At 46.4% G+C, this 14221-nt stretch overlaps 1 protein-coding gene across 1 annotated transcript in view; it reads left to right on the top strand.

Annotated features, from left to right (window-relative positions):
• Positions 1 to 14221, top strand: part of LOC140736117 (adhesion G protein-coupled receptor A2-like) — a 73811-nt gene that overhangs the window by 21237 nt on the left and 38353 nt on the right. The window contains exons 4-5 of the mRNA XM_073061911.1: positions 1217 to 1381; positions 4912 to 5095. Of these exons, the coding sequence (XP_072918012.1) occupies positions 1217 to 1381; positions 4912 to 5095 (349 nt within the window). The remainder of the gene's footprint in view (positions 1 to 1216; positions 1382 to 4911; positions 5096 to 14221) is intronic.

Raw genomic sequence — 14221 nt, forward strand, 5'->3', positions numbered from 1 at the left:
GGGGAGACTGTCAGAGGTAAATGTTTTACACGGAGAGTGGTGGGTGTGTGGAATGCCCTGCCAGAGATGGTGGTAGACACAGATACATTAGGGACATTTAAGAGATTATTAGATTGGCAGATGAATGAAAGAAAAATAGAGGCTATGTGCGAGGGAAGGGTTGAATTAATCTTGGAGTAGATTAAATCAGTGCTGGGTCCGATATTGTTTGTCATTTATATCAGTGATTTAGATGATAATGCGGATAAATGGATCAGCAAATTTGCGGATGACACCAAGATTGGGGGTGTAATGGGCAGCGAGGAAGACTATCAAGGCTTGCAGCAGGATCTGGGCCAGCTGGAAAAATGGGATGAAAAATGGCAGATGGAATTCAGTGCAGACATGTATAGGGAGTTGCACTTTGGGAGGACAAACCAGGGTTGGTCTTACACAGTGAATGGTAGGGCACTGAGGAGTGTGATAGAGCAAAGAGATTTGGGAATACAGATCCAGAATTCATTGAAAGTGGTGTCACAGGTAGATAGAGCTTTAGGCATATTGGCCGTCATAAACCAATGTGATGAGTACAGGACATGGGATGTTCTGTTGAAGTTATATAGGACATTGGTGAGATCTAATTTGGAGTATTATGTGCAGTTTTGGTTACCTACCTACAGGAAAGATGAAAATAAGATCGAAAAAGTGCAGAGAAAATTTACAAGGATGTTGCTGGGACTTGAGGACTTGAGTTATAGGGAAAGGTTGAATAGATTGGGTCTTTATTCCCTGGAGAGTAAGAGAATGAGGGGAGATTTGTTAGAGGTATACAAAATTATGAAGAGTATAGATAGGATAAAGACAAGCAGACTTTTTCCGCTGACATTGGGTGAGACTATAACCAGAGGTCATGGGTTAAGGGTGAAAGGTGAAATGTTTAAAGGGAACCTGAGGAGGAACTTCTTCACTTGGAGGCTGATGCAGTGTGGGACAAGCTGCCAGTGGAAGTGGTGAATGTGGGTTTGATTTCAATATTTCAGAGAAGTGGGATATGTACATACATAGGTGGGATATGGAAGGCTATGGTCCAGGTCGATGGGTCTAGGCAGAATAAAAGTTTGGCGCAGACTAGCTGGGCCAAAGGGTCTGTTTCTGTGCTGTAGTGCTCTAGGTCATCATAACATTGTGGACCGAAGGGCCTGTACTGTTCTATATTAAGATGCCTGTCTCTGTGCAGCGAACTGGTCCTCTCAAACATCTACCTGCTGGCCAGTGGAGAGTGGGAATGCATCGTTGCAACGTCACGTGGGAATGCCTCGCTCAAGGTGGAGATAGTGGTGATCGACACTTCTGCCACGTACTGCCAGGCTGAGCGGGTTACCAACAACAGAGGGGACTTCAGGTGAGCACACGGTGTCAGTGTGATGTTGGCTGGAGGATGGCTCACCCTGACGTTCATTAATCCATAAGTTTAAGGTGAGAAGGGGTATTTTCAACGGAGATGTGAGGGCCAAATTTTTCCACAGAGAGTGGTGGGTGCCTGGAATGTGCTGCCTGGCATGGTGAACGAGGCAGAAACATTAGGGAGATTTAAAAGATGTTTAGATAGGCACATGAATGTGAGGAAAGTGGAAGGATATGGACAGAGGGGATTAGTGTAGTTGGTCACTTGATAACTGATTTAATTAGTTTGGCACAGTACGGTGGCCATTGGGCCTGTTCCTGTGCTGTACTGTTCATGTCCATGTTCTGAGTTATTGCGGTCTGGTAGGTACTGCCGCTGTGTTTCTACCTGCCTGACACTGCAGCAGCCTTTGTGACCAACCAGATGCCCAATGCTGCCTGTCCAGTGGTTCTGAAGACCTGCGAGACTGGACCAGCGGTGGAAACAGTGTACTGGACCAGAAACGCTCGAGGCCAGTTGCAGCAAGGTTAGAGGGGGTGGCTGAACGGGGAGAGGAGAGATGTGGAACAGGTCCAGATTCTCCGGCTCTCGGTGTCCCTGACTAATCCCATTGATCTGTACAGTTTGTATCCCTTAGTTTCCTGCCTCTTCCTGTCCCAGTATAAACACCTCTTCAATGTTATTTATTACTGTTTTGTTCTATTTATAGATAGAGTGCGGAACAGGCCCTTTGTAGCCCAACAAGCTGCACCGCCCAGAAGCTCACCCACTTAACCCGAGCCCAATCAGGACAATTTTCGATGACCAATGAGCCTACTAACTGGTACAGTAGGTGGAAGCCAGAGCACCCAGAGGAAACCCACACAGCGCATACAGACTCCTTACAGAGGGCACTGGAATTGAACTGCCTACTCCGATCACCCCCCCCCCCCACCCCGAGCTGTAATAGTGTTGTGCTAACCGCTACCATGGCCCCATCTGCTTCCACCACCTCCAGACACCCACTGTTCTCTGTGCAAGAAGAATATTTGCATTTAAACTTGCCTTATTTTAGGGGCAGCACATTAACGTAGCAGTTAGCATAACACTTTACAGCAGCTGCGATCTGGGTTCGATTCCCACCACTGTCCGTAAGGAGTTTGTACGGTTCTCCCTGTGATCGCGTTAGTTTTCTCAGGGTGCTCCGGTTTCCTCCCACGTCCCAAAGACGTACGGGCTAGTAGGTTAATCATTCACGTGGGTGTAATTAGGCTGTGTGGGTTTGTTGGGTGACAAGGGCTTGTTACTTTGCTGTATCTCTAAATCCCTCTCCTGCCCCTCCGTAACCTTTGATACCCTTACTAATTGAGAACCTATCAACCTCCACTGTAAATGTACCCAATGACGTGGCCTCCAAAGCCAACAGGGGCAAAGAATTCCACAGGTCTGCCACCCTCTGGCTAAAAAAAATTCCTTTTCATCTCTGGTCAAAATGGACGTCCCTCTATTCCGAGGCTGTACCCTCTAGTTCTAGACTCTGCCACTAACATCCTCTCCACATCTACTCAATCAAGGTCTTTCAATATTCGATAGGTTTCAATGAGATCCCCTCTCATTCTTCTAAACTCCAACAGGTACATGCTCAGAGACATCAAACGCTCCCCTTTTCATTTTTGTAAGCCTCCTCTGAACCCTCTGCAATGTAAACACATCCTTTCTTAGATATGGGCCCAAAACTCTTCACAATACCCTATTGTGACCTTATAAAGCCTCAGCATTGTGCACCCCTTGCCATTTCTCCCCACCTGTCTACTACCTCCCCTTGGTGTCCCTCCTCCTTCACTTTCTCCCATGGGTCCACTCTCCTCTCCTATCAGGTACCACCTTCTCCTGCCTTTTACCTTTTCCACCTATCACCTCCCAGCTTCTTACTTCATCTCCCTCCTCTACCCTCCTGGCTTTACCTATCAGCTACCAGCTTGTCCACCTTCGCCTACCCTTATCTTCTTAATCTGGTATCTTCACCCTTCCTTTCCAGTCCCACTGAAGGGTCTCGGAACTGAACCATCGACTGTTGATTCCCCTCCATGGACGCTGCCTGACCTCCAGCGTTTTGTGTGTGTTACTCTAGATTTCCAGCGTCTGCAGAATCTCTCATGCTCAGTGTTACATTGTTGCTTTTATATTCTAGAACTAAATGGATGCTAACTTTGCATTTGCCACTCTTGGTGTGAACAGCAACTTCACTTTCCAGAGAGAGGAGGTCTGCGTCCTTGTCTGTGTGGGCCCAAGCTCCACTGGTGTGGTGGATTCTAACTCGAGTCAGCTATATCTCAACATCAGCACCATCCAACACTGCCACCTAGAGGTGACGGGCTGTGTGTGAACGCCAGGCCTGTGACTGGGAACTGGCAGGGGACAAGGGAGAGCGGCAGAGTGAGACAGGAAACAGTGCGAGGAAATGGGATTAGTCTGGACGTGTAGGAGGGCAGCATAAACGTCATGCACAGAATCAGCAGGCCAGGCAGCATCAATGGGAAAAAATACAGTCAACTGTACTCTTTTTCCATAGATGCTGCCTGGCCTGCTGAGTTCCTCCAGCATTTTGTGCGTGTTGCTTGGATTTCCAGCATCTACAGATTCTCTCTTGAGCATAAATATCACAGAAGGTTTCTGCACTCTGTGGTACTGTGGGACCAAGTTCCCTCTCTTTTACAGCAGCGGAACAACCATTGCTCTGAGCAGGAGATTTTTACATGGCCTGAAAACCGCACGGCACTTTAAATGTTTTTGCTTGTAATATGCATACCTCGAATATTTAGAATGAAAATTGAAAAATCACATTTTAAAAATTTTATTTATTAATTGAAGGTTATAATGAAATACAACAAAGGAAATCTTTCACGTTTCAGAAACTTTTTCCTGTCAGTCTTTATTCCAGCTGCATGGCAACAAAGTCTATGTGTGTGGGAGCGTTTCCGTTACTGTGTGGCCACGCACCCGCACAGCTTAGAGGGAACAAAACATACATCCTGACTACATGTATGCTCAAGGCACAGTATTCCCTCATTCCCCACACCCCCTCCCCCCGTTAACCTAGTTCTAGTTATGAGTGGCTGAATAGTCTGCTGCTGATCAAGGTGAGCAGGCTCCAGTGGCAGAGTGGCCACTTCCTGGTGAAATGACAAGGTGGGAATCCTAGGAGTTGGTGCAGTATGGTAGCATAGGGGTTAGTGTAACGTGTGTGGAAGGAGTTTGTACATTCTCCCTGTGACTGTGTGGGTTTCCTCCCACAGTCCACAGACGTACAGGTTAGAATTGTTAAGTTGTGGACATGCTATGGTGGCACTGGAAACATAGTGACACTTGGAGGCTGTCACCAGTACATCCTCAGACTGTGTTGGTCATTGACATAAATAAAGCATTTTACTGTTCGTTTTGATGTTTCAATGTACATGTGACAAATAAAACTAATTTCTAACCTTTTATCTTTGAGCCTGCCCTCAGGGAGAGTTTCACTGATGTCTCACTGTTTGTTACCCGAGCAGATGGCCACGCACATTAGCTGGGATCACTGTCTACCAACCGTGCCTGCAGTATCCGTACCCCTCCTCCTCCCTGGAGACGAAGACATCCCGGAAGTGTAATCGCTCCGGAATGTGGGAAGAGGCTGATTACTCTGCGTGTCTGTACATCAATGATTACACCAGGGTCCTCTCCTCCTTCGTCCTGGTAAATTCATCCTTATTTCAAAAAAGCTCAAAGTAAATTTATTATCAAAGTACACATATGTGACCATATACAACCCCAAGATTCATTTTCTTGTGGGCATTCACAGTAAGTACAAAGAAACATGATAGAATCAATGAAAAACTACACACAAGATGGACAAACAACCAATGTGCAAAAGACAACAAACTGTGCAAATACAAATAATACAAAATAATACTAGCAAATAAATAAGCAATAAATATGAAGAACAAGAATTGAAGAGTCCTTGAAAGTGAGTTCATAGGATGTGGGAACAGTTCAGTAATGGAGCCAGTGAAGTTGAGTGAAGTTATCCACGTAGGTTCAGGAGCCTGATAGCTATAGGGCAATAGCTGTGGTGTGGGACCGGATGGTTGAGGGGTAATAACTGTTCCTGAACCTGGTGGTGTGGGACCTGATGGTTGAGGGGTAATAACTGTTCCTGAACCTGGTGGTGTGGGACCTGATGGTTGAGGGGTAATAACTGTTCCTGAACCTGGTGGTGTGGGACCTGATGGTTGAGGGGTAATAACTGTTCCTGAACCTGGTGGTGTGGGACCTGATGGTTGAGGGGTAGTAACTGTTCCTGAACCTGGTGGTGTGAGACCTGATTGTTGAGGGGTAATAACTGTTCCTGAACCTGGTGGTGTGAGACTTGATATGTGAGGGGCAATAACTGTTCCTGAACCTGGTGGTGTGGGACCTGATGGTTGAGGGGTAATAACTGTTCCTGAACCTGGTGGTGTGAGACCTGATTGTTGAGGGGTAATAACTGTTCCTGAACCTGGTCTGTGGGTCCTGAGTCTCCTGTACCTTATTCCTGATGACAGCAGTGAGAAGAGAGCATTGTCTGGATGGTAGTGGCCCTCGATGATGGACGTTGCTTTTGTGCATCAGCACTCCATGTAGATATATCCCCCTTCAGCTTTGCCTTGAGGGATAGAGTCCCCTCCCTGCAGTGTGGGGCTAATGCCCCATGGGGTGATGGACACAGTGAGTACATCCAGCTCCGTTCTCCCCCTGAACCATCCACCCTCTCATTCAGCAGCACCACGGCTGATCTTTGACCTCAGTATCACTAACCCCACATCCCCCAGTTCCCCAAACATCCTAACCCTTATTGATCCTGTCCCAACTTAATGACTGAGCTCCACAGATGTCTGGGTGAAGAAATTTCACTTCCCAATCCTGAATGTCTAAACCCTGATTATACCTACTCCAGCCAGGGAAAACACAATTCCAACATTTCTCTTGTCAAGACCAAAGCAGAGTTAGGCCATTGAGTCAACTGCTCAAATCCCCTCCATGTTAACTCTACCAAGGCCTTTCAGTATTTGGTAGATTTCAATCAGATCTACCCCCAAACCATCACCCATCCTTCTAAACCCCAGCGAGTAGACCAAAGCCATCAAACACTCCTCATACCATCACACAGGGCCAGGGTTAGGCCATTTTCCCCATTGAGTCTGCACCACCATTCAATCATGGCTGACTTTTTTTATTTATTCTCAACCACTCATTCTCCTGCCTTCAACCCTTTGACGCCCTGACTAATCAAGAACCTATCAACCTCCACTTTAACTATTCAGGGCCCTAAACAGTCTTCAGGGTGAGTCAATGCCATAAGACCATAAGATATAGGAGCAGACGTCTGCTATTCGGCCCATCGAGTCTGCTCTGCCAATAAATCATGGGCTGATCCAATGCTTCCAGGCATCTCCACTCCCTTCTCTCCATACCCTTTGATGCCCTCGCTAATCAAGAACCTATCTATCTCTGCCTTAAAAGCACCTAATAACTTGGCCTCCACAGCCTCTCGTTGTCACAAATTCCACAGATTTACCACCCTCTGACTAAAGTAATTTCTCTGCATCTCTGTTCTAAATGGACGTCCTTCAATTCTGAAGTTGTGCCCTCTTGTCCTAGACTCCTACCATGGGAAGTAACATTTGCCATATCTAATCTGTTCAGGCCTTTTAACATTTGGAATGTTTCTATGAGATTCCCCCCCCCCCCCCCCCTCATTCTCCTGAACTCCAGGGAATACAGCCTAAGAGCTGCCAGATGTTCCTCATACGGTAACCTTTTCATTCCTGGAATCATTTTCGTGAATCGTCTCTGAACCCTCTCCAATATCAGTATATCCTTTCTAAAATAAGGAGCCCAAAACTGTACACAATACTCCAAATGTGGTCTCACGAGTGCTTTATAGAGCCTCAACATCACATCCCTGCTCTTATATTCTATACCTCTAGAAATGAATGCCAATATTGCATTCGCCTTCTTCACCACCGACTCAACCTGGTGGTTAACCTTTAGGGTATCTTGCACAAGGACTCCCAAATCCCTTTGCATCTCTGCATTTTGAATTTTGTCCCCATCTAAATAATCATCTGCCTGTTTATTTCTTCCACCAAAGTGCATGACCATACACTTTCCAACATTGTATTTCATTTGCCACTTCTTTGCCCATTCCCCTAAACTACCTAAGTCTCTCAGCAGGCTCTCTGTTTCCTCAACACTACTCGCTCCTCCACCTATCTTTGTATCATCGGCAAATTTGGCCACAAATCCATTAATCCCATAGTCCAAGTCATTGACAAACATTGTAAAAAGCAGCGGGCCCAACACCGACCCCTGTGGAAATCTACTGGTAACGGGTAGCCAGTCAGAATAGGATCCCTTTATTCCCACTCTCTGTTTTCTGCCGATCAGCCAATGCTCCACCCATGTTAATAACTTCCCTGTAATTCCATGGGGTATTATCTTGCTAAGCAGCCTCATGTGCGGCACCTCATCAAAGGCCTTCTGAAAATCCAAGTACACCACACCTACTTCATCTCCTTTGTCCACCCTGCTTGTAATTTCCTCAGGCAGGATTTTCCTTTCAAGAAACCATGCTGGCTTTGGCCTATCTTGTCATGTGCCTCCAGGTACTCTGTAATCTCATCCCTAACAATCGATTCCCACAATTTCCCAACCACTGATGTCAGACTAACAGATCTATAGTTTCCTTTCTGCTGCCTCCACCCTTGTTAAATAGCGGAGTAACATTTGCAATTTTCCAGTCATCCAGTACAATGCCAGAATCTATCGATTCTTGAAAGATCATCGTTAATGCCTCTGCAATTTCTCCAGCTACTTCCTTCAGAAACTGAGGGTGCATTCCATCAGGTCCAGATTTATCCACTCTCAGACCATTAAGCTTCCTGTGCACCTTCTCAGCCATAATTTTCACTGCACAACCTTCACTTTCCTGACACTCTTGAATGTCTGGTATACCGCAGATGTCTTCCACTGTGAAGACTAATGCAAAATACGCATTCAGTTCCTCTGGCATCTCTGCGTCTTGTGAATCTGTCGGGGTCATATACTATGTCCAGTGTTCCTGGTGTGACCTCCTATATATCAGTGAGACCCGATGTAGGTTGGGAGACCACTTCGGCAAGCACCTCTGTATGCTCCATTTGCCAGAAGAGCGGAATCCTTCCAGTAGCCACCCATTCTAATTCCACGTCCCGTTCCCATTCCGATACGTCAATCCATGGCCTCCTCTGCTGTCGCAATGAGGCCACACTCAGGTTGAAGAAACACCACCTTATATTCCTCCTGAGTAGTCTCCAGCCTGATGGCATGAACATTGATTTCTCAAACTTCTGGTAATGCCCTGTCCTCCCACCTCTTTCACCATTCCCTATCCCCTTTTCCTTCTCTCACTTTATCTCCTTGCCTGCCCGTCGCCTCCCTCTCGTGCCCTCCCTTTTCTTTCTTCTATGAATTTCTGTCCTCTCCTGTTAGGTTACCCCTTCTCCAGCCCTGTATCTCTTTCACCAATCAACTTCCCAGCCCTTTACTTCACCTCTCCCCTTCCTGGTTTGACCTATCACCTTGTGTTTTCTCTCTCTCCTCCTCCCCCCCCCCCCCCACCATAGCTTTTAAATCTACTCCTCATCTTTTTCTGTCCAGTCCTGCTGAAGGGTCTCGGCCCAAAACGTCGACTGTACTCTTTTCCATAGCTGCTGCCTGGCCTGCTGAGTTCCTCCGGCATTTTGTGTGTGTTGCTCTGTCCACAGACACTGCCTGGCCTGCTGAGTTCCTCCAGCATTTTGTGTGAGTTGCTTGGATTTCCTGCAACTGCAGATTTTCTCTTATTTGTCTTTAAATCTACCCAAAGACTTGCCCTTCACAGCCATCTGTGGTAATAAATTTCACAGATTCACCACCTCTGGCTAAAGAAATTCCCCCTCATCTCTGTTCTAGAGGGACATCCTCTGGTTGAGACTCCCTCACTATAGAAACAGCCTTTTCATTTTGGATAGGTTTCAGTGAGATTCCTCTCTCATTGTTCCAAACTCCAATGATTACAATTCCAGAGCACAGGCTCAACTTCCTTATGCACATTACGTGTTTCAGTGAAATCACCTCTCACTCTTCTCTAGGGAGGGGAGGCCCAGTCTGTTTATGGCACAAACTCTCTGCCCCAGATTCAGATTTAAATTTATTTATTTATCACATGTATGTGGAAACATACAGTGAAATGCATCATTTCCATTAGCAACCAGAGGATGGGCTGGGGGCAGCTCGCAAGTGTTGCCACACATCCCGGCTCCAAGCCAAGCATGTTCACAGAACAACACGAGCAACAACAGCAGTAAATCGAGCCCCTTACCTCCCACCATACCTGTCGGAGCAAAACCGAGCACAACACAACAGGTCATACCGAACAAACCACACAAACTGCTGGAAGAACTCAGCAGGCCAGGCAGCATCTATGGAAAGGAGTAAACAATCGAAGTTTCAGACCAAGACCCTTCATCACGACATGCCCTCTTCTCCCTTCTGCCATCAGGGGGCCGGTGCAGGAGCCTGAAGACACGCACTTGATGCTTTAGGGACAGCTCCTTCCCCTCCACCATCAGATTTCTGACCGGTCCGTGAACCCATGGACACTACTTCAATATTTTTGCTCTCTTTTTGCACTACTTATTTTATTTAATTTTTAAAGTATATTTCTTATTGTAATTTGTAGTTTTTATTATTATGTATTGCACTGCACTGCTGTCACAAAACAACAAATTTCACAGCTTGTATCAGTGATATTAAACCTGATTCTGATTCTGGGTTGACCTTTGGGCTTCAATCTTCAGAGCTGAGCCCCAAACCAGCCGATGACGAGATGCTGGAAACCCAAGCAACACACACAAGATGCAGGAGGAACTCAGCACCATCTATGGAAAAGAGTAAACAGTCGATGTTTCGGGCTGAGACCCTTCATCAGAACTCTGACTGCCTAGCCTGCAGAGTTCCTCCAGCATTTTGTGTGTGTTGCCTGGATTTCCAGCATCTGCAGATTTTCTCTTGTTTGTCTCTGAAGTCCAGGCTTGCTGTCTGCAGCCCACGTGCCTGATCCTGGGACAACCCAACGCCCATGGATGTCTCCTTCTGTCCTTCCTGTTTCCAGATGAGAGGGGAAACATTAACTTCTAGTATTTTATTCCTTTTCATACAGTACTGTGAAAAAGTCTTAGTCACATATACACTAGGGTGCTCTGCTGAAGCTCTGGTTAAAATTTCTACTGCTATGCTGTGACTGTGAGGTATCTTTATTTTAGCAGTTTTTCTGCAAAACGCCGTGTGTCCTGTTAGTAAGCTAAATAAACTAATGTTTGGCTTCAGCTAAAAATAAGGATCCATTCTGTCTGACTTAGGAATGTTGTGTCAGCTGATCAGTTTGTCTTGGTAACGTGTTGTAACATTCTACAGCGGCATGCTATGGAGGGTTCAAGAGAGGTGGGCGGCATCATATTTCTGAAGGACAGTAGTCTGGTTTGGGGTCTTTTGTGAGGAAGTGTGGAGAAGAGTACAAGGGAAACCCACCCAAAGGGGACCCTATTGCAAGGAGTGCTCTGTGCAGATGAATGGTTCAACGGAGGAAATGCCACTACTCCTGAGTTAACCAGGCGTTTGAGATGGTCTTCGAGGGTAACTCAAACTGTGGCTGGTGTCCTTCACACAGAATGAGGGTTCAGTGTGTGAGTAAAGTGATACGTCCGACTACTCTAGAAACGAGCTCCAATGTTTATGTGCACATTTGGACTGGTTCAACTGTAACGGGCCCTTTTATCTTTCTTTTATTTTTTTCTGTTAACTATTAAAGTAGAAATATTGGTAAGTATATTTCCTTTGTAATTTTATGCCAGTGTACGATCTGTTATTTTTCTAGCTAACAATAACTTTGTGTGGGGCAGTATTTACACAACGTTCACTACATTTCATGTCCATGCTGACATGTGTTGCTTATGGGTGGCACCCTTCTCACCACTGAGTCACATGACTGTCAGCAGAGTTAGCCACTGAGCCAAGTTTGCATACGAGCCCCGGTGAGAGAGTTACAGTACTGTTTTTGTCAATGTGGGGCAGAGAGCGAGTTTGTAAATCTTCCAGGAGCAAAGGATGTTGGGAATGTCAAGGGTGGAGTGCCACGGGAGGCGTGTGGGACAGGTGACAGAGAAGGATTGCCAGGGGTGGGGGTGGTGTAGGCGCAGACACACCCAGTCCTGAGACACCAGGCAAGGTCATTTGATTCCAATCAATTGGTTTATTGATCATTACAGAATGTTCTTCTGGTACTTCCCACTCCCTCCCCTTTCTCTTCCCCTTTTTCCAACCATGATTCCCCTCTCCCTGCCCCTTCCTACTCTCAGTCCACAATGGAGACCCATATCAGAAGCAGGTTTATCATCGCTCACATAAAATTTGTTTATTATTTTGTGGCAGCAGTACAGTGTAATATGTGCGGTTGGGAGACTGTAGGTCTGACATGGTGGTCAGCAGCACAGGGGTGCCGCAGGGAACCGTACTCTCTCCGGTCCTGTTCACCCTGTACACATCAGACTTCCAATATAACTCAGAGTCCTGCCATGTGCAGAAGTTCGCTGATGACACGGCCATAGTGGGGTGTGTCAGGAATGGACAGGAGGAGGAGTATAGGAAACTGATACAGGACTTTGTGATATGGTGCAACTCAAACTACCTGCGTCTCAATATCACCAAGACCAAGGAGATGGTGGTGGACTTTAGGAGATCTAGGCCTCATATGGAGCCAGTGATCATTAATGGAGAATGTGTGGAGCAGGTTAAGACCTACAAGTATCTGGGAGTACAGTTAGACGAGAAGCTTGACTGGACTGCCAACACAGATGCCTTGTGCAGGAAGGCACAGAGTCGAATGTACTTCCTAAGAAGGTTGGCGTCATTCAATGTCTGTAGTGAGATGCTGAAGATGTTCTATAGGTCAGTTGTGGAGAGCGCCCTCTTCTTTGTGGTGGCGTGTTGGGGAGGAAGCATTAAGAAGAGGGACGCCTCACGTCTTAATAAGCTGGTAAGGAAGGTGGGCTCTGTCGTGGGCAAAGTACTGGAGAGTTTAACATCGGTAGCTGAGCGAAGGGCGCTGAGTAGGCTACGGTCAATTATGGATAACTCTGAACATCCTCTACATAGCACCATCCAGAGACAGAGAAGCAGTTTCAGTGACAGGTTACTATCGATGCAATGCTCCTCAGACAGGATGAAGAGGTCAATACTCCCCAATGCCATTAGGCTTTACAATTCTACCGCCAGGACTTAAGAACTTTTTTAAAAGCTATTATTAATGCTTTTTGAGATGGTGATTTAGATGCATATCTTATTTTTTTACTGAGTTAAGTATTGTATGTAATTAGTTTTGCTACAACAAGTGTATGGGACATTGGAAAAAAAGTTGAATTTCCCCATGGGGATGAATTAAGTATCTATCTATCTATCTATCTATCTATCTAATACATAAAATTACTACAATACTGTGTAAAAGCTACATAAATGTGCCCAAGACTTTTGCACAGTACTGTATATCTACAGAAGCTCCATTTTTACATGCCCCTTGCCCTCACCCCACCTCCACACGTGGCCCCCAAGTCCTTGTCTTCCCTGTTCTTTATTGATGCTTTTCCCGACTACCCAGGCTTGTTGGTTCTCTTGTCAACCACACAAGTCATTTCCCTGCATCTTAACCGTCTTTAAATTTCTCTTGATAATCATGGCTGGAATCTACCGAGGAACATATTCCCTCTGGTCTGGGGATATGTGATGGAATTGTCTATAAAGAGCTTTGCTCCTTACCTATTCAGGTTGGGAGCTTGTCATGTAACAGGGTGGAGGGAGCTACACTCCACATCTAACTGTGTTGACCCTTAGTGGGAAGAAATGAATAGTCTGAAGAAAGTGTTGGATACAGCCCAGTCCATCATAGCCAAAGGCCTGCCCACCATTGAGCTCATCAGAAAGGAGAGCTGCCACAAGAGAGCAGAATCCATCATCAAGGACCCCCACCATCGAAGCTAGGCTGTTTTCTCGCAGCTGCTGTTTGGCAGGATGTATAAATGTCTCAGGTCCCACACCATCAGGTTCAGGAACAGTTATTACCCTACAACCATCAGGTCCCACACCATCAGGTTCAGGAACAGTTATTACCCCTCAACCATCAGGTCCCACAGCACCAGGTTCAGGGACAGTTATTACCCCTCAACCATCAGGTCTCACACCACCAGGTTCAGGAACAGTTATTACCCCTCAATCATCAGGTCCCACACCATCAGGTTCAGGAACAGTTATTACCCCTCAACCATCAGGTCCCACACCACCAGGTTCAGGAACAGTTATTACCCCTCAACCATCAGGCCCCACACCACCAGGTTCAGGAACAGTTATTACCCTTCAACCATCAGGTCCCACACCACCAGGTTCAGGAACAGTTATTACCCCTCAACCATCAGGTCCCACACCACCAGGTTCAGGAACAGTTATTACCCTACAACCATCAGGTCCCACACCACCAGGTTCAGGAACAGTTATTACCCCTCAACCATCAGGTCCCACACCACCAGGTTCAGGAACAGTTATTACCCCTCAATCATCAGGTCCCTCACCACCAGGTTCAGGAACAGTTATTACCCCTCAACCATCAGGTCCCACACCACCAGGTTCAGGAACAGTTATTACCCTACAACCATCAGGTCCCACACCATCAGGTTCAGGAACAGTTATTACCCTACAGCCATCAGGTCTCACACC

This window comes from Hemitrygon akajei, chromosome 1 (genome assembly GCF_048418815.1).
Source record: "Hemitrygon akajei chromosome 1, sHemAka1.3, whole genome shotgun sequence".
Taxonomy (NCBI): domain Eukaryota; kingdom Metazoa; phylum Chordata; class Chondrichthyes; order Myliobatiformes; family Dasyatidae; genus Hemitrygon; species Hemitrygon akajei.